Source organism: Squalius cephalus (assembly GCF_949319135.1).
Source record: "Squalius cephalus genome assembly, chromosome: 13".
NCBI lineage: Eukaryota > Metazoa > Chordata > Actinopteri > Cypriniformes > Leuciscidae > Squalius > Squalius cephalus.
In genome coordinates, this window is record NC_137134.1 from 26,347,377 (window position 1) to 26,368,940 (window position 21,564).

The 21,564-nt window shown below is 42.0% G+C and overlaps 1 protein-coding gene across 4 annotated transcripts in view; it reads right to left on the minus strand.

Annotated features, from left to right (window-relative positions):
* Positions 1 to 17,054, minus strand: part of LOC307169768 (uncharacterized protein) — a 31,504-nt gene extending 14,450 nt beyond the window's left edge. The window contains exons 1-4 of one of the 4 annotated variants that reach the window (XM_079890576.1): positions 16,690 to 16,831; positions 12,411 to 12,512; positions 5,505 to 5,819; positions 4,509 to 4,748 (exon numbers count right to left, since the gene is read on the minus strand). In XM_079890576.1, coding sequence (XP_079746702.1) covers positions 4,509 to 4,748; positions 5,505 to 5,819; positions 12,411 to 12,512; positions 16,690 to 16,765 — 733 coding nt within the window. In that variant the 5' untranslated portion in view covers positions 16,766 to 16,831. Of the gene's footprint in view, positions 1 to 4,508; positions 4,749 to 5,504; positions 5,820 to 12,410; positions 12,513 to 16,689 lie in introns of all 4 variants that reach the window. The other 3 variants (XM_079890577.1, XM_079890578.1, XM_079890579.1) reach the window with 3 other exon arrangements.
* Positions 17,055 to 21,564: the final 4,510 nt, after the last annotated feature.

Below are 21,564 nucleotides of genomic sequence, written 5' to 3' on the forward strand. Positions count from 1 at the left end.
ATGTTGGGTAGGTTGAAGAAAAACTACAACTCCCACCATTGGACTACAACTCTCCTACCTGGCTTCCACAGGTGTGGTAATCACTGTTGATTGTCCTGATGTGTTTGAACACAGTTAAGTTGATTGCTACATTGATTGTCTGTATGCCCTGAGGATGGACGTTTGACCGAAAGCTTGGCTATTAAATTTGCTAAAAAGGATTCAAGTGTGCAGACAGTTTTATTTTTATTTTTTGAGATTTTCAGTTTTGTTTGTCTGGCACCTTGTTAATCGTGAGTGCGGTGTTACTCCTTCAAAATGAACGAATTATGAATTATGTGACTATTTGATATTGTGACGAACAGGATGCACTAAGTCGCATGATACACTGAGTCACATGATGCACTGAGTCACATGATGCACTAAGTCGCATGATACACTGAGTCACATGATGCACTGAGTCACATGATGTGTGGAGCACATGGTTTAAGAGAGCTGGAAGATGGTAGTTAGAGAGTAATGCCTTGTGTAGTGGGAAGATGTGGGAAGTTAATCCCTGCATATCTCCAAACAACCCGTGAGGTGAAAGGAACCTTTCATTGATTGCCTTGGGATTTATGGACCTTTTGGAAGTTGCTGGATGTTCAGGGAAATTGCCAATGGTACAAACGACAAATGGAGGACCAGATCAATTGTCTGACTGACTGACGGGACAAAATCAAACAAGTATTGTTTTTCTTTTTCTTATATTCTTATGTTGGGTTTGCCAGTTGAGTGTCCATGGGACTGTGTAAATATTGTTTGAAGTGCTAAAAAAAACTCTTTCTGAACTGCACAGTGGACTGGTTGCTCAGTGCTGGTCTGAATGGACTTAATGGTCTAAGAGCCTATGAACTCTAAGCTACTATGCTGGATTGAGAACTCAGTCAAGAACTGTTAAAGGGAACTTGTGGAACTGGTGGTTTGCACACCCCAAATGAGTTGAAAAGCAATGAACTGAATTTAAAACGAATTAAATTTTTGAATGATTTCTTTTTGTTGAAAGATTTTGTCATGTTAAGTGGGCCCAGAATTGGGAATTGAGTATTTTAATTTCTTGGATCCTTTCCTTATAAATTGAATAATTTTTGGTCTTGTTTTGTTTTTTGTTGAACTTGCATTTTGTGAATCATTAATGCTTTCCCCTCACTGAATGTTATTTTGTTCAAACAAAAGACTAATAACAGTTTATATGAATTGAGCCTGTTGCCACTTGTGTTTCTTCATCCACAAATTAAGGGTTCCTACTTTTTTCTTGTGTTGAATCCTTTGTACGGTTGACTGACTCAAATAAATTTAGTAGGTTTAATCACCTGCTTAGCACCCCAATTAATTAGGTCAATCTGTTACAATATGGGTGCACTGCACCAGCAAAATCTGGCCAAAAGTGTGCAGTGAGAGCTTGCCTTAAGATGTTTCCTGTCATAAGTGAAAACATGTATGGTGATTATGATTAGACTGCACGTAAAAGAGCTTTTTTAAAGATGTTTATCAGACGTCTGTAACAACAGATTTTTTCCAGATGAAGCGCTCTTTAACAGACATCTTGGAGACGTACGTGTGCTCTCTGCTCTGCAAGTGTAAAGATGAGTGTGATGAATTCTGGTTAAGCACTGCAGATCCTATTGTTTGTTCTCACCTCTACAAAAATTGATCTACGTATTTCAGTTTCATTTTCTTAAATCAATTTTGACATTTTTAATTAAAACAAACCTATTAATATATATCCAGTCCCGACTCCCGACATGATATTTTACATATAGGTATTAGTATAATATTGTTGCTTAAAAAGGTCTTTAATAGCATCAAATGTTAAAAACTGTGCAGAAACCTTAAAAAAGACTAATTATACAGGCCATTAAAGTAGATGTGACAGTTACATCACTACAGTTGTGCATGTACTATGGTGGCAGAAAAACTGTAGTGACAATTGTAGGAAAATGGGTACAAAATTATATGTGTCAATATTGTATGTTTTGAGCTTTTCTTGCATATAGATGCAGAGTTTTTCCACAAGAAATATGAAGATGTCCAGCCACTGTAATTTTGGCCATTTACAGTAGTTCAATACTTGACCAATAGACCTGACAGTGAGTACGGGTCAGAAAACCTCTCACCATTGCTAACGGGAGATTCTTGCTATAATTAGTGTAAGTGAACCTTAGCCTGGCTCCGCCCTCCTACGTACTTCCGCTCAATTTCATTTTCCTTCAGTATACGTCTGGGACTGCTGTATATTCTTAGGTTTCCAGAAACAAATTTTTTGTAGGACCAATCAGCGAATAGAGGGAGTGGCTGAGAACGATGACGTTGATGTGATCACACACATGACTAGCGTCGGCCAATAGTGAGCCTACGTGTGACGTACAACACAGACGCGCTGCTTTATCAAGACTCGAGGAACAGAGAGAAGGAAATGAATAGTGGAATAAAGTCGTTTTTTTTGTTTGTTTTTGCGCACAAAAAGTATTCTCGTCGCTTTATAAACTTTATAAAAGACAGACATCTTATTCTAAACATAATCCTCTGATCATTCGGACGACCACACGTTAGCGATTGGCTATGGCAGATCCTGAGTGACTCTGGGCAGATCCAATAGTTTTGAACTTTAACAGAGAACCCGCCTACAAGGAAGTAAACGTTTCTCAATGGAGCGAGGCCAGACTCTCTGTACAAATGAAATGTACAAGAGTCTGGTAGAACCAGGCTAAGTGAACCTGTCTTCTGCTGGCAAAACATTCAAATAATTGCTAAGGCAACCGGATGATCCATGTTGTAAATATTGAGGCTCACATCTGACTGCTTTGGAAGCTTGTTCCTGCCACGGAATAAAAAATATAAATAAAGAAAGCAAATTTTGACTGACGTTTTTTTTCTGCCAATTGTGAGGTTTTTTTTTTTATTTTATTTTTTTTCATGACAGAAACAAGCCATAGATTGTAACTCTCACTATTTGCCATCAGGCAGGCTCCGCCCACAAAACACGCCTCTGTTTACAAACACCAATGCTCTATTGAGACACATTATTACAATATAAGAACAGTATTAGAATTATCTGAGACATTTTTATATTAAAAGAATAATCATTTTAATGTATTAATTCCAAGGATCGGCACCTAATAAACAACTGGAACTCCGTAACAGTAAATTTGTAAAGGTACACTACGTAACTTTTAGCATTCTAACGGTTAAAAACAAAACTGCAAGCGGCTTTTGGAAGAACATTGTAGCCAGTGTTGTGCCAAATTTCTACTGTCCTCCGCATGACATCAGATGATGATGTCAGAGGGGCTAAATTAATTTATTGTTTGTGATTCCCTTTCATTTTTATTTATTTAAATTATTTTGATGTAGTTATTGCAGCATTGGTTGTTAAATGTCTTAAGAACATACTAGATTCATATTTTTGAAATTCATTGAAATAAAATGACGAATTAAATAAATAAATAAAGCTCCACACTGTTTGCTCTACGAAGCTTTTAGTAACCAATCTTTTCCACCCAATTTACAGCCCGACAACATCGAACACTGAAGAAAACATTAAGAAAACTGATCAGAGGCTGATCACAGTAAGTGCAATAGGCTGTTTTATGTGTAAATAGACTGCATGTGGAAAAAGTCTTATAGGAATTTCACTCTGAATGAAATAGTGAAAATAAAGTTTAACTGAAATGAAAACTGTCATTTCAATAATTTATGTATGATTGAGTTTTTATTGTAATGCATGTTAATTAATTTGGATTATGTTTTGTACATGACCTGGCATAAAACAAAGTAATATTTTGGTGTATAGACATATGATGCAGAAAAACCTGAAAATGTAAGGGAATGTGAGCTAAAATAAATGGATGGCATACTCTCTTCAAGAAAGGGAAACCTGTGTCCCAAAGCTGAAGGATTCAATGAGTTTACTATACAATACAAAGAAACATTTATTCCCTGTGCAATTTCTATTTTAAACCAATATAATCTCAATATAATCCCATGGGCAAATAATGTTGCTTATTTCTTTACTTATTATTCTCATCTCTGCTGTCTGTACATCACCTCTTGCCATAGAATATCAAAAGTAATATCCATTTTACAATAGTTAACAGTAAACCTGCCCAAACTAAACTGCCCTCCTCAGCTCCTCTGTTTGGTACTTTGGTCATGTGTTTTCTAAAGTTCCTCCTCCTCCAGGGGCTTCATGGCTCAGAAAGACCAATTACATTGAGAAAGATATTAGTCTTACTGGAGATATTTGTACACCAAAACAATTAACATTTTTAACGTAGGACTGGCACCTGCGCCTAAACAAATGGAAATCTGCCCCAGAACATAATTAAATAAAAGGACTTGCCCATCTTTAACATTTAAATTATTATTAATTTAGTGTGAACTTCAGTGTTAATTTGAGCATTAATTGTTCACTAGTGATCACAGAATCTAAACATGATAATTATAGAATCTAACAGAATACAAATTTATAGAAAGTTTGAGCTACTCACCACTAATAGTAATATGTAATTTCCTGTGTAAGATCATACTTCTGGTGTTGATCTCCAATTCATAATCTCCAGACTGATCTCTTCGGATGTTTCTGATGGTGATTTCTCCCGTGTCCTCAGGGCCCTTTAAGACTCGATCTCCAAACTTCCACTGTATCTGATCATCTCTCAGTATATCAGTAACACCAGTGTGTAGAGTGACAGTATCTCCCTCCATCAATGATAGTGACTTTATATTATCTGTCACAGTAACAAACACATGAGGAGAACAAACACAAACAGTTTGAATCAAAGATAAAGTTTATAATGCTGTAAGTATACAGGTCTAGAAGTCTGAGACCACAATGAAAATCTGTCATTCAAAATTTTTAGATAAAAAATAACTCATGATATAATAATAATAACTTTAGATAACTCATGACTTAAACCTAATTTACCAATTCCACCAACTTTTATTTTATGGTAAAAGTATATATATATATATATATATATATATGATATATTTCAGTACAATTTGACTGTGAAGTGCTTTAATGTGCAGTGAGAGATTGACTCAAAATGTTCACACACACTGCATTAAACAGCACATAACCTATTCAGCAAAAAGTGTTTCTGCTATTACATGTAATTTCTGTTTATCATTAAAATATTACAGCTAATCCACTTTGTCTCTGATTTGTCTCAAATGTCTTTTTTAAAGTAGAAATGATAACTCTGTACACCTCTTTGCTGCAAAATCTTCTAAAGCATCTGTTACTATTCTGATTATAATGCTTACAGATTATACTTTCCTCTACACATATTTCTCATTTTACACAACATACTTTTAACTTAACTGCTTAACTATTCAAGTAAAAAAAGAAAAGAAAAAAAAAAGAAACAACAAACAACATGTCTAAGGATAAAACTTGTGATTACTACTAGTGATCTAAATGGTTCTCAGACTATTATTCCAGATTTTGATCCAATATAACATTGAAGACTTGAGATACTCACCACGGACAGCGACACTGAATTTCTTGATTATCTCCTCGGTCACAATGTTCATGATCTTGAATTCATAATCTCCAGAGTCTGTGGTTCTGATGTTTGTGATGGTCAGAGATCCAGTCTGATTATCCAGCTTCAGTCTGTCTCTGAATCTCCCAGTACCTTCAGCTGTATATACTACGTGTCCATTTGTGGTTATTTTAACTATAATAGAGTTCTGGAACTTCCACCGTATATCACCATCCCTCGGTTCTTCATCAGCATTAGGCTTTAGAGTGACAGAATCTCCCTCCATCACTGACTTCTTATCACCAGACACACCTGTTGGGGGGAATTACATTTACTCTTTTAAAATCTCTCCCTGTCTTTCTTGTGGCACACAGCCTATTTGTATGGCCTTCTTTGTCCAATTCACCTATACTGCATGTCTTTAGATTGTGGGGAAACTGGAGAACCTGCACGTTAGGGGTGCACGATTCTGAAAATGTCACGATTCGATACCGATTTTTAGGCTCAAGATTCGATTCAAAATCGATTTTCGATTCAAATAAACGATTCACAGTATGTAAATGTTAGGGGTGGGAATCTTTAGTCACCTCACGATCCGATTCCAGAACGATTCTTTATCTACTCCTCCCCCCTCCCCTCCCTATTAATTAATTAGTTTGCATAGGTAATTAAGTATTTTCTTTAAAAAATTACAAATTAAAAAAAAAATAATTAAAACAGTTGTATGTTAAGAATTTTAAACTAATATAACTTCAAAACATACAAGTAAGTAGCAAATAATAAAGAGGAGCATAGAAACTTCACAAACAAACAAATAGTGCTTTCAGTAGCCTATAGATTATCTGAACGTTTTCCATTCAAACGAGTGATCTTTTCTGTTGTTTTTTACTATGACATCATAGACTGCGGGAGATCTATTAAGCTGAATCCACGCACTGATCTCTTTTGAAATATAAGAAGTAAAGTGGTTTGTCCTGTCCGTTTAATCCCTTAAGACATAACGTACTCGGTTACTAACGTAACCTCGGTTCTCTCTAGAAGAGGGAACGAGTACTGCGTTTGAAAAACGCTATGGGAAAAGCCTCTTTTCACGAAACACTGAAGCAAAAAATTATCCTTAATTTTTCATATATGTAAAACGCGTTGCAGCAACAGCAGACAACTGAAGCAAGACGGCTTGTCTGCTCATTGGCTGCTCTGCGGCAACTGCATAAGCCTATCGAGCGCAGGCTGATGCAACATCAGACCAATGAGGGCGCTTCGCGCCCTCCTTGCCACTTCCCGCCGAAACGGGCGTGGCTTACCTCTATAAAAGGAGCTCGAAAGGCTGATTCACTCAATTTTGATCGCCGAAGCGAACCAGAGCAAACCAAACGCACGGCAGGGAACGCAGTACTCGTTCCCTCTTCTAGAGAGAACCGAGGTTACGTTAGTAACCGAGTACGTTCTCTTACGAGAGTTCTCTCGTACTGCGTTTGAAAAACGCTATGGGAACCCCATGTAAAACGCCGTGCGTGCCGGGATGACAACACCGATCACCGGAAGCTATTTCAGGCATACAGTGCATAATCACCGGATAGACTCACACAGAGTAAGGGAATAAGGGAGGAAGGCCTTAACTCCCTAACTGTAGCATCCGTGGGCTAATCATAACCTCACAGGGAGAGTCTAAGACGGGAGGGGTTTCCTCCGTCCTTATATAGACATGTCAGCAGACACGAATATGACATCACATAGCCAGGGTAGGAAGCCTGCGCTAATGTGGGAAAACGTGGGTCTTACACAGTACTGCCCAGTATGGTCGGTAGCGCATAGCGCCTGTAAACAGATTACACCGATAAAAGCTTAGCCTGCAAGGCGGGAACCTCTAGGTTATAAAACCTAATAAATGTAGACGGCGAGGCCCAGCCTGCCGCCGTACATATATCCTGTAAGGAAATCCCGCTGGACCAAGCCCACGAAGAGGCAACGCCCCTCGTAGAATGCGCTCTAACTCCCAACGGGCATTGAATGCCCTTGGCAGTATATGCCAGCGTTATGGCGTCAACTATCCATCTGGATAGACTCTGTTTCGAAACAGCCATTCCTTTGGAACGTCCGCTGAACGAGACAAAGAGCTGCTCTGTCTGTCTGAAGGCAGCAGAGCGGGACATATAGGTTCTTAAAGCCCTAACAGGGCAAAGAAAACTTGAGTCCCCCTCCTCACTTGACGCCGGCAGGGCAGCCAGGGAAATAACCTGAGCCCTAAAAGGCGTGTTGAGGGATTTCGGCACATAGCCGTGCTTAGGTTTGAGTACAACCTTAGAGTCGTTAGGACCAAACTCCAAGCACGTCGGGCTCACAGAGAGCGCGTGCAGATCGCCTATGCGCTTCACTGAAGCGAGAGCCATCAAAAACACCGTTTTAAAAGATAAATGTTTGAGGCTGATAGACTGAATAGGCTCGAAAGGAGCACCTTTCATGGCCGCCAGGACCGTAGAAAGGTCCCACACAGGGACTGAAGGAGGTCTGGGTGGGTTCAGTCTCCTGGCTCCCCTGAGGAAGCGGATGACTAAATCATTCCTTCCCAATGACTGACCCAGCGCTGAACCAGAGAACGCTGTAATAGCCGCCACATACACTTTGAGCGTGGAAGGGGATCTGCCCTTATCCAACAGCTCTTGCAGGAAGGAGAGAACCTCCGTTACCTCGCAATCGAGGGGTGAAAAGCTCCGAGCTGTGCACCAGCTGGAGAAAACCGACCACTTCGAAGCATAGAGCCGCCGGGTCGACGGCGCTCTAGCCTCAGTGATGGTATTCAAGACTCCTTGTGCGAGACCAACGTGTATCCGTTGAGCGCCCACACATGAAGGGACCACAGCTCCGGATGCGGGTGCCATATCGAGCCCCTGGCCTGCGAGAGGAGATCCCTCCTCACCGGCACTGGCCATGGAGCGATGTCTGCTAATTGGATCAAATCTGGGAACCACGCATGGTTCTCCCAGAGCGGTGCCACAAGCAGTATTGGGCATTTTGTTTTCCTGACCCGTTCCAACACCTGTGGCAGGAGGGAGACGGGGGGAAATGCGTATAGCGGGCAGCGCGGCCACGTTCGGGCTAGCGCGCTGTCGGTCTTTGAAAAGAACGCGGGGCAGTGAGCGTTTTCTTGGGACGCGAATAGGTCCACCTCCGCTCTGCCGAATCTCTCCCACAACAGTCGGACTGTTTGTGGGTGTAGAGACCATTCGCCTGAGGGAATGTTGTTCCTGGACAGTCTGTCCGGGCCCACATTCTGAACCCCGGGTACATGCACTGCTCTCAGCGAGCGTAAGTTGTGCTGAGCCCATATTAGGAGGCGTTTCGCCAGCTTGTACAGGGATGTGGATCCCAGACCGCCCTGGCGATTTATGTAGGACACTACAGCCGTATTGTCCGAACGGACTAAGACATGTTGGTCCTTGATGTGGGGACAAAAACGCGTCAGCGCGTTGTGCACTGCCGTCATTTCTAGGCAGTTTATATGTTGGAGCTTTTCTCGTTCCGACCATAGGCCGAAGCACGGTCTGCCCTCGAGCAGCGCTCCCCATCCCGAGGTGGATGCGTCTGTCGACACCATTTTCACCTTCGAGGAAGTCCCCAGGCTTACACCTGATCGGTACCAGCCGTTCGCCATCCAAGGTGCCAGGGCTGTGACACAGCCCTGATCGACCTTGATGCGCAACCGACCGGTCACCCACGCTCCGCGCGGTATCCGCGCCTTCAGCCAGAACTGCAGCGGGCGCATGCGGAGCAAGCCCAACCGGAGAACTGACGATGCTGAAGCCATGAGACCCAGCATCCTCTGAAACTTCCTGAGCGGGGTTAAAGCGCCGCGGCGGAAAGACTTCGCCGCGCTCTGAATGCTCAGCATGCGCTGTGGCGACAGCTGTGCTGTCATAGAATGTGAGTCCAGAATTATCCCCAGAAACGAAATCGTTTGACTGGGGTTTAGTGAACTCTTCACCCAATTGACCGTGATACCAAGATTCTCGAGATGATCGAGTAAAATGGCTCTTTGCTCTATGAGCTGAGATCGTGATTGGGCTAGGATCAACCAGTCGTCCAAATAGTTCAGCACTCGCATGCCTCTGTGTCTGAGAGGAGCGAGCGCTGCGTCCATGCATTTCGTAAATGTACGAGGTGCCAGGGACAAGCCGAAAGGCAGGACTGTATACTGGTATGTCTGACCCTCGAAGGCGAATCTCAAGTATTGCCTGTGGTGTGACGCTATTTGTATTTGAAAATACGCGTCCTTTAGATCTATCGACATGAACCAGTCTTCTCGGCGAACCTGCGCGAGAATTTTGCTGGTCGTGAGCATTTTGAAACTGCGTTTCACTAACGCTCTGTTTAGCTGTCTTAGATCCAGAATGGGTCTGATACCTCCGTCCTTTTTGGGGACTAGAAAATATCTGCTGTATATCCCCCGCTCGCTTTGCGCGCGGGGAACACGCTCTATAGCCCCTTTGCTTATCAGTTTCGATATCTCGGCGCGGAGTAGGCTCGCTACTTCCAACGGCACCGAAGTTTCGACGCGCGCTGTGAAGCGAGGAGGGCGTCGACGAAACTGTAGCGAGAAGCCTCTCTTTATAATGCCTAAGACCCAGTCCGAAACCCCTGGAAGCGCTGCCCATGCATCTGCATGGTTGGCTAAGGGGCGGATACAGAGCTCGCTCTGTTCGCCGTGCGACAGAGGTGCTGCGGGGCTCACAAACGTAGGCGTTTTGCCTGTGGCATTTGAGGCTGGGGGTGCGCTTAATACAGCGGGCGGAACGCTCGCCCTCGACCCTACAACAGTGCTTAGCTGAGTGAGGGAGGGCTGCGCGAGTCCCGTGGGACTCATGTGTGCAGGTAAATGTGTGCTGGGCGCGGGCGCATTTACTGCTCTGGGCGCGCTGTCTATGTGAACAGCGCGCGCGCTCACAGGTCTCGTTTTTACAGAGAGCCTGTGATCTGATAGACATAGTGTTCGTGGGCACTGGGCAGTGGGCACTTTTACTATGTTGGAAGCGCAACCGACCTGAGTCGATTTTATTTGCGCGAGCCCTAAGTGTAGGGCTGTGCTTGTGTGTAACGATGGGCACTGAGGGGTGGGCATCGATACTACATTTATAGCACCATCGGCCGTGGCCGGGACACCAGAAATTACACTCATTTTGGGATATATCTGGGTAGCCGTAAAAACGGCTTTTGTGTGCAGGCAAGCGGGCAAAAGTACAGGCTTGCGCTTTGCAGATAACACTGGAACAGCCGCGAGTCTCGGGGCTGAAACAGCGGGGCGCTTGGGTGAGAGACCGGCCGCAACGGGACTCACACACCTGCGCTTTCCTAGTCGTGCTAGGACTTCTTCGGGACCTCTGGTTTCACCGCAATCCTCGGTCGCGGCCCGCGCGGTGGGCGCCGGGCGCTTGATCGAGAGCGGGGTCTCTCGCTGCGCTGTTGCGGCCGCTGCGAAGATGAGGTCGAAGGCAGGGGCTGAGGCTGAGAGCTCCGCGGGGTCCGTTTATCACGACTCGCCGCAGAACCGGAGCGCTTCGGCAGGAAGTGCTTGAAGGCTTGTGACGCTTTCTGGGCCTCGGTAAATCTCTCCACGAACTCGGAGAGAGAAGAACCGAAGAGGCCAGCGGGAGACAGCGGGGCGTCGAGAAACGCGGTGCGCTCGGAATCGGCCATCTCCGTGAGCGTTAGCCACAAGTGCCTCTCAGCGACAGTGGCGGAAGCCATACACCGTCCCATGGCTTGGGCGGCAGCCTTGGTAGCTCGGAGCGTAAGATCTGAAGCACTCCTTAAATCCGCCATACAGACAGCATCAGGTCCCCTCTCGTCCAACGCACGGAGGAGATCACCCTGGAAAATCTGTAATGTAGCCATGGTGTGTAGCGCTGACGCTGCTTGCCCAGCGGAGGAAAATATCCTCGCGAGCAGTGATGACGTCATGCGGCAGGCTTTAGAAGGCAACACCGGTTTAGTCCGCCGTCCAGCAGAGGGCGGGCAAAGATGTGTCGCTATCGCCTGTTCCACCGGCGGCAGAGAGAGGTAGCCTCGGTCTTTCGCATTATCCAGCGAGGAAAATGCAGGCGACACAGATGAGCGCGTCCGCGCAGAGTAGGGCGCGGTCCAAGCCTTTGCAACTTCTTCGTGTAACTCAGGAAGAAAAGGAGCGGGCTTTGATTCCGGAGAAGTGCGCTCACCGGGGAGGAAGCTACCATCAAGCCGGGTGCGAGAGGGGGGCTCCGGTGCAGACCACTCGAGGCCGAGGCTCGCCGCGGCCAACGCGAGTATCCGCATGAGCTCCGTCTCGATGCTGGCTCTCACCGAGGGCTTTCTGGCAGGAGGGGCGGGATCCTCAAAGCTCGCCCAATCCTCGCTGCCTGAAGCCAGGAGAGAACAGGAATCCTTATCCCCCGACGCGGCCTCTGAAACGACTTCCTCGGATGAAGCGGCGGCAGACTGCGGGCGCTGAGCATCAGGAAGTGATTCGAGCGAGGCCGAAGAAGCTAACGGGCGAACCGGCGAGCTTATTCGGGCTGGAGCGGATTCCGGGACCCGCTGCGAACGCCGCTTCTTACGGCGCGGCATCGCGGCGGTGAATGCAGGCTTTGAGAAGGATGCCAGGCGGGTCCTCAGAGCCACCATCGGCAAAAGCTCGCAGTGAGGGCAGCCGCCGTCAGCGAGCGCGAGCGCTGCATGGTCCTCACCGAGGCAGGAGACACAGATGACGTGGTTGTCTCCCTCGGCGAGTGGGGCTCTGCACGAGCCGCAGGAAGGCATCTTTAAAAAGACGCAGCTCTTTTAGGAGGTGAGTGTTACGGGAACACCACACGCACACACAAAACAGAGCAATAGCAGTTAAAGGATATAAGCGCCGGAAAGCGCAGCAGGTACGGCTGTAGAAGGCGGCGTGGCCAGCAGCTTCAAGGGGTCGTCCCGCTGAGATGCTTGCTTCGACGACGCTTGCTTCCGTGATCCAGCGATGCGTGCGCTTCGCTGAAGAGAACAAAATTGAGTGAATCAGCCTTTCGAGCTCCTTTTATAGAGGTAAGCCACGCCCGTTTCGGCGGGAAGTGGCAAGGAGGGCGCGAAGCGCCCTCATTGGTCTGATGTTGCATCAGCCTGCGCTCGATAGGCTTATGCAGTTGCCGCAGAGCAGCCAATGAGCAGACAAGCCGTCTTGCTTCAGTTGTCTGCTGTTGCTGCAACGCGTTTTACATATATGAAAAATTAAGGATAATTTTTTGCTTCAGTGTTTCGTGAAAAGAGGCTTTTCCCATAGCGTTTTTCAAACGCAGTACGAGAGAACTCTCGTAAGAGAACTGGCTGTGTTTACGTTAATTTTGCACGGAGTCGCGCAGCCGCAAGCGCGAGCATTCTACACAAACAAAGCGCGCGTCAGCATTTAAAATTGAAAGCAGCCTTCTGTTAGTGAGGTTCATATTTTAAATATACAAGTCCACTGCATTCCTAGCCACATAAATGATGACTTCGTAGAGCATTTGTAAGGAAAATAGCCTACCGAAAGGCGAGACAGCACACTTCAAGTGTAACGTAACATCAAACAAAGCGCGCGTCTCTCACAGCACATCCTGTGCAATGAAGCCTGTGTGAATGTCCTTGTAATTCGCTTCTACCTTTCCGAATTTCTGAAAGATTATTTTACGGATAGTTTGATTGGTGTATGTATGTGTGTGAGGAATTGGAAGAAAGCATATTAGGGATTGTTTCTAAAGCAAACTCAGCGTCATCATCGCATATCTGGTTAAAAACTAAGCTCAGAATCGATCCAGAATCGTTGGAGAGAGAATCGCGATTCATTGATGAATCGATTTTTTCTCCCACCCCTACTGCACGTGAACCAGTATGGAAGTAAAATAATGTCAAATGTTTTTGAAATAAAAAGCCTGTTGAATTGCACTACTTGAAAAAAAATAAGCACTGCATTAACCATGCTAGCATTTTAATGCATTGTATTTTTAGGGCTTGCATTTTTATGGGCTGAAATTCAACATGGTTGAATATTTAAGCTGTGAATATTTCAATTAAAAACAAATTTTCATTATTAAAAATTCAATAATCCATATTCACCTATCATATTTCACTTCCAAAATATTCAAACTGTTTAAAAATACAACCTATAATATTCAACAGGCAATTTTCGGTCCATTTTATTTCGCTTTGCAAATTCGCTTCCACAGAAAAGCAGTAGATTACCGAGATACTCTCCATCTGCTGTTAGTCAACCTCACCAGCAGGTGGTGCAAAAGCTCGTTTTGTTGACGAAGACAGAGCAACAGTTAGAGCAAGCCATTCATTCATAAAACTTATTTAACAGCAATGTAAGTGTATTTGTGATTATTATGATGGCGGTTTTATGTTAAATTCAGTGTCTTCACGGTTACTTTCCCTGTGTAGCCTACAAGCATCTTTCTCTACCGTGAACAAGATTATAATGTTATTCCCCGATGCGGATATACAGATCCAATATTACATTTTTGAGGTTGACATATATTTCTCTTGGTTGTTTAGTTGCCTTAACTTTATATTGTGGTGATGTGCTGCATGCAAGCTATTAGGGTTTCCCTCAATACTTAAGGATTCCCCAGCTGGACATAGCCTAAAACGCTTAACGTAGCTTAATGGACTAATTACAGTGATATAAAAGACCAAACTCGCAGGGGCAAGCAGATTGACTCAGAATAACGCGCAAAGTTTAATGCTGAGCGTTTCCCAGTGATAGACTGGCATAAAGTTGGCTTGACGCTGGACATTCGCACATTTAGGGACCGTCTCTAAAGTGTATACGACACGTTTCAATAGCATTTGAATAGAACGACTTACAGTCATAAAACCAACTGTAAAGTGTTCATGTAGTGTCAGGCATAATGCGCACCCTTTGGATTTTTTATATTTATTAAAATAAATTAAAGTTTGCTATTGAAGTTAGAAACGTGTAGGCTATGCCAATGTTGTATGCAACTTTTGAGACGGTCCCTAAATGTGCGAATGTCCAATGTCAAGGCAATTTTAGATTTATTAGGCTACATTTAGTCATTTATTTAGCAGACGCTTTTATCCAAAGCGATTTACAGTTAAACTAACAATATGAGGACAACAATATGCAAGTGGCAAGTGCTATGACTCTTCCCAGTTTAAGCTAATGCAATACACCTAGGCATAGCATCTATCTATCTATCTATCTATCTATCTATCTATCTATCTATCTATCTATCTATCTATGAAACTTAGCGCGTTACGTTCATATTCTTAGTCCGTCTAGCCTAGTAGCCTACAGCCTACATCCCCAATAAGGTGCGAGTTTGGTCTTTTATATCTCTGTATTAGTCAATAAACTACGTTAAGCGTTTTGTCCCGACAGAAGGGGAATCCTTGAGTATGAGGTATTGAGGGAAACCGATTATAATCCTGTTCATGTGGAAAAGCTGATGACATAGGCTACACAGGGAAAGTAACAATGAAGTTATTGAATGAAACAAACACAGCTTTTGTGTCTTTATCATCTTGTCCGCATATATACTGACACGGATAATGATTTTCATTTTATGAATGAATGGCTTGCTCTAACCATAGATATCATATAGGCTAGATGTCTTAAGGCGGAGTCACTTCCGGCATCACCGGCGGCCATCTTACCACAGGGCTCTGTGAATTAAGGTGAGTGAGCAGTACGCACACAAATCCTCTTATCTTGCTGAAATCTGGACGGATTTATAAACGGTTTGGTTTCTTACAAACGTTATTAACGTGGCTATAATTCTGAATGCTTAAACATTTTTAACATAATTATTCATATGTATGCAGTGTCATAGCTACATCTCTGACATTTATAACAAACCAAACCGTTTGAAAATCGGTAGAAAATTGAGCAAGTTATGGTTATTTAAAAGTACATGCACCATGTTATGAGTAAGCGAGCACCCTGTGGTAAGATGGCCGCCGTTTGCAGATGTCGAGCTCCATTGGCCAGCAGCGCGGACGAGACATCTAGCCTTTATATGATATCTATGGCTCTAACTGTTGCTCTGTCTTCGTCAACAACACAAGCTTTTGCACCACCTGCTGGTGAGGTTGACTAACAGCAGATGGAGAGCATCTCGGTAATCTATTGCTTTTCCTGCAGTTCCGTTGAATTTACTGTCGAATTTGAACCACTGAATTTGTGGAAGCGAATTTGCAAAGCGAAATAAAATGGACCGAAAATTGCCTGTTGAATATTATAGGTTGTATTTTTAAACAGTTTGAATATTTTGGAAGTGAAATATGAAAGGTGAATATGGATTATTTAATTTTTAATAATGAAAATGTGTTTGAAATGTTTTTAATTGAAATATTCACAGCTTAAATATTCAACCATGTTGAATTTCAGCCCATAAAAATGCAAGCACTAAAAATACAATGCATGAAAATGCAAGCATGGTTAATGCAGTGCCTATTTTTTTTTTCAAGTAGTGCAATTCAACAGGCTTTTTGTTTCAAAAACATTTGACATTATTTTACTTTCATAAACCGGCCCGGTGCAACAGTGATCCACTGAGCCTGTGCATCATGCAGTACACACCCAATACTCTTTTACAATTCTCAGTCTCCTAATACACAATTGGCAGCAATCTGTAGTATTTAAGAACTACAATCGTTTCATGTGAACATTTTATAGTAAATTTACAGTTTTTTTGTTTTGCTTTACAGATATTTTGTGTTTCCTGAGAATCTAATGTGAAACCTAATAAACCTAATGTGGCTTCATTACAATGTAGGCTAATTGCTACAAGAAATGCTGTAGAAGAAAAGAATGAAAAAATATATACTCTTCACTTCCATCCTTCCCAACAACAATGGCTCCCCTATTGCCTTTCAGTTCAAACTACAGGTTTTAGCTTTTTAGGGCATTCCATTCCAGTGAATTGTTAATGGGATGTATCATAAATTAAATCGGGAGAAAAGATCACAAATGGATAGTATATGTTGTTTTCATACTGAATACAACGGAATAAATTACAAAAATCACGAGGAAAAGAATGCAAAAAAGAATGACTGAAACGAGCTTTTGCCATAGATATTACACTAATGCAAATAGCAAATGCGCATTTTCTGTTTCCGGTTTTGAAAACGAAAGTGTTGAATTAATAATAAAAAAAAGAATTCGACTCACCCCCCACGAGTAATAAAACACAAAGAAGGAAAGAACTGTTCCTCATATTGATGCCTTTTGATGCCTTTGACTGCATCCAAACTAAATGACAGCTATAACCAGACCAGTGTAGGCTAATGACGAGCTGGAGTGAAACCGTCCAAGTCACGTGTTTTCTGAGAAAGAGGGAGTGTCACGTCATACAGTTTGAAAGCGTTCAAAGACTTGCGCTGAGTCCCTATTCGCCTACTTATAGGCTACTACGCCCTAAAATAATGTAACCTAGCTTACTCTATTTGTGAAGAAAAAGTAGATAGTTTTGAGTGTGTAGCAAAAGAGTACACAAGCTTTGGGACATGTTGCTCTCTGTCGCATCCTGTCACAATAAACTGACCTGTCAATCATCTTGTCAAAGATAAAATCCTCCACATTTAATTTCATTTACCGAATCGGTAGCTTGTTAAATGCTGTAGCAAGTCGCGGGTCTTTTATGCAGAGAACGCTCTCCTCATTTAGCCTAAATGCATCTATGCATTTAAAAGTTAATGGCCAATCTTTATAAAAGTCCACATTGTTGTTGCTGATGAAATATAACACGGATAACATTAAATAAATATTTGTATCATGTGTATCATTATTATCATGTTAAACTTTGATTATTAGTCTTAAACCTATAAACCGCATCACCGTCCGTTGCGCACATCCGCGATGTTGAGTATTTTTTAAACACTTTTTTACTCGTGTTTGTAGTTCTGAAGTAAATCCTCCTCCAAAGCGCAATGGGTTTTGGTCAATATTAGCTTAGCACGGATCCACACTTCGAAAATCCACCATAGCCTAAATAGTAGACCATCCGGGACTTTTGACATAGCCTACTATTTTCAACATACTTTTGGACACACGTATGCCTATGAATCCTATTTAGAATGGTATGGACATTGGGATGCGGCAAGTCAACACGCCAAATAAACGGAAGTCAGTCCATAAAAAAATTCAATCAAGTAATTTCTGCAATAAAATCGTTGCTATAATAATCCCGTAGGCCTACAGACACTCAACGATATGTGACATAGGCTAATCCATCCATTCTCAAAACCGCTTTATCCTATCCTTTATCCTCATAGGGTCGCGGGGGTTTGGAGCCTATGACATATGCAGTCTTTCTCTTCTCTTTTATTTTATTATCTATCTATATCCATCCATGTATTTCTTTTAAATCTTACTAGGATTTAAGGACATTTGAAATTCTTAACATACTAAATAGACTACCCAGTACTGAATCTTTTTGATAAATTGTGTTGAAATGAACAGTATTGTTATTTTTTTTCCATACACTAAATATTGTATTGTGTTTGTCTTTTTCTCTCAGACCTCGAATCGGGTTTCTGATTGGTTTTCTTTGCATTGGTGGGCGTGTCTGATGATGACGACGTCAACATTAGTCCTTCACCGAAGTAAATATTCTCAAGTCAAAACACTAGGGGGGGATGATGTGTCTGAATGCAATGACTTTTATGTAGCCTATAGTTTCATGACAACAATACAAAAAAAAAAAAAAAAAAAGAATGTCATGACAAAGTGATGAATATCTGGGAATAAATACACAATGAAAAATGTTAAATATCTCTAATTAAACTTAAGACCGCTAAGGGTCATTTGGTGTCTACTGAGACAGATAATGTCTAAGATGTGGTCAACTGGAACTCAAATTGAAAAAAAAAAAGGTTCAGTCAGTATAAAATAAGTCAAATAACACAAACACAGAATTAATATGTAAACTTGAGCCAAATCAGTTCTTCAATTTACTCCATTCAGCTTCTTTTGGGAGGTTTAGAAATAAAAAGAAAGATTGTGTTCCCTAAACAGACCGAAAGGAACAGCAGATGCTGAAAATAAATCTTAAGAACCTTCTTAAAATAGCTACACATGATTACAGGTCTGGTTTATTTGGACTATTGGAAATTCAAAGTGAAAAAAAAAATGTGAAATGAGAAGTGAAATGAAGAACCCCACCCCCCCAAAAAAAAAAACACACACCAACATGCACACGATCACAAAAAAAAAAGTGTGAATTTCTTTCCGGATGTCTGATCTTGTATATTTGGTGTGTAGGAAGTTTTTTTTTTTTTAACATGAATCTCATGGTATGTCTTCCCCTCATTAAAGCTTTACTGTGAAATAAATACAGTCCAATAAAAACTCATATAAATCATGTTTCCATGCTTTTGAGACTATACCAGCTCAGTTTTTGATGCAGTACTTGCTGCCGTCAGAGTTTATTTCAGGTTATTGTCAGACTGACCCAAATGAATGTGGGTTCTGTTGAGTGGATAAACGTCTTGCTCCAGTTTACTATTGTGTGTGGTTGACTGATGGGCAAGGCATTATTTTCCTGATTTCCACTCTTGACAAAACATTCACTGTAAAATACAGTACTGGTCACATGCGGTTGCAATAGGTGAAAAATGATCTAAATGCAGCAGCAGTCTTGATTTATTTAAACTAACAGGTCAGGCAGGGCCAGAGCAGAGATAAAGTCGGGAGGAGCCGGCAATATTGACAATATCACGTTACATGCACAGTTCACAAACCTCCGTATTTTCTCTAAAACAGTGTGGATCATCTCACAACACTAACACTACAGTATTTTACCAAACAACTACTACAACACTGTAATCAGAAAAGATTTGAACCAATCACTTGAACTATTGTCAAAATTGACTCACAACCCACGATAAATTGACAACTCATTTACATGCACACCATTCATTTCAGATTAGGTACTTTATTTTTACAATAGTTTAATAGAATGTGTTCACCCTGCGGAAAAGTAGATTAGGTCCATCATCTTCATATTTTTGGTTTTGTTGCTGCTTTGTTCATCTCAGCTTGCTCTTTATCTGGTTACACAACTCCTTTTTTTTATTATTAAAATATAGCACAGAATCCACCCATCCATCAATTATCCACATTGCCTATCCTCAGTAGGGTCAGGGGAGGCAAGAGACTATCCCAGCATCTCGAATCGCAGGCCAGAATCACCCTGGACAGGCCAGTCCATCACAGGGCCAAAACACATTTGCACTTACACGAAAGGCTAATTTTGTCTCTTCAATTCACCTGTCCTGCATGTCTTTGGACTGTGGGGAAAACCAAAGGAAACCTTTGTTGGAAACTTTTTCCTTCATCGAAGCAAGAAACCAGGAGACATTGGGATCACGTTCAAGAAGTTATTCTTTATTGAGGACTTTGCGTTTACGTGGCTGCAGTTCTTCCAAAGTCTGACTAAGTGGACGTTCTCTTACAGTTTACAGTATATACATTTAGGGGCAGGAACCAAAACTTTGTGATGAGTCAAGTCAATTTGTATAGCGCTTTTCACAATACAGATTGTATCAAAGCAGCTTCACAGTATTAAATGAAAATAATACAACAAGGTTTGTTTCTAGTGGAATTTATTGATTGATAAAATTAAATTAAATATCCCCAAAATATCCCCAACTGAGCAAGTCAAAGGCAACATTGGCAAGGAACCGAAAAACTCCATCAGGTGACCTAATGGAGAAAAAAAACCTTGGGAGAACCCAGGCTCAGTCGGGGGCCAGTTCTCCTCTGGCGTTTATGAACTAGAGGTCGGATTTAACTGTAAGATTAAAAATATTATATAAATGCCTGGCTGAAGAGATGCGTCTTTAGTCTAGTTTTAAACTGGGAGAGCGAGTCTGAGCAACGAACAGTATCCGGAAGACTATTCCAGAGTTTTGGAGCTAAATGTGAAAATGCTCTCCCTCCTTTGGTGGATCTGGATATCCTAGGTATGACCAAAAGCCTTGAATTTAGTGATCTTAGAGAGCGCGATGGATTATAGGGCATCGCGATGAGACAGGTTTAGGAACCTGTTCTAGACTGAGAGTGCTGCCCACCCTAATCCACTCAGCATATCTATTCAAATGCTGAGACCCGAGTACAGGACTGGCTGGACTCTCTTGCTAAAACACAAACTCCAAGAGCCATTAAGAGTTTCAGTAAAACAGGACTGACTCGGAGTCTTTTGCTAGAAAACTCTGATAATAATAATTTATACCTAACCTTAACATGCTAAATTCAATGTAAACCTAAATTAAACATTTTAATAAATTTGTAATCCAACACCTTCATTGACACAGGGAGAATATGCAAACTCCATACATGCGAAACATGCAAACTTTCGCAACCGAAACCAGGGATCCTCTTGCTATGAGGCAACAGTTCAACTTCGACCCAATGAGCCACTTTAACACATAACACAGAGTATAATATTATCAATCAAATTTTGAATAATGCACATTAAGACAAATATACTTGAAGTCTATACATAGGTTTCAGCACATTAGAGAAAGCTCATTCTTGACAGATTTAAAGTTTTTTGGATGTTAAAATTGTTACATAGGCTACGTATTGTTGGATACACTGATGGATATCATTCTGACAGTAGGCCTATATTTTGGCTAAAATATTTTCTTCTGTTAATATGAATTATGTTTATGTAGGCTACCTTAACAAATCCGGCCAAGTGGTAAGATAAGGGACGGTCAAACATAGTTTTTTTTCTCAAAATTGTATTATAAACTTTAATATTTATATTTATGTATTTCATTAAGGTCATTAATGTAAAAAGATATTTGCAATATGATCTACCAGCAGCAGCTAACTGGGCCACACTAACCAGAACAACCTTAATCAAAGGCAACAACATTTTGGTGTGTTTGTTATTCATGAAAAAAAAAAAAAAAAAAATTACAGTGCAAACTTTAGTTCGGAAACCACAAGCAGACCGGCCTCTCTAAAATTCTCATTGGTTGAACAGATGTCTACGTCATCTCCTGTCGCAGCCGCAGCCTGGACGAGTTCACGACC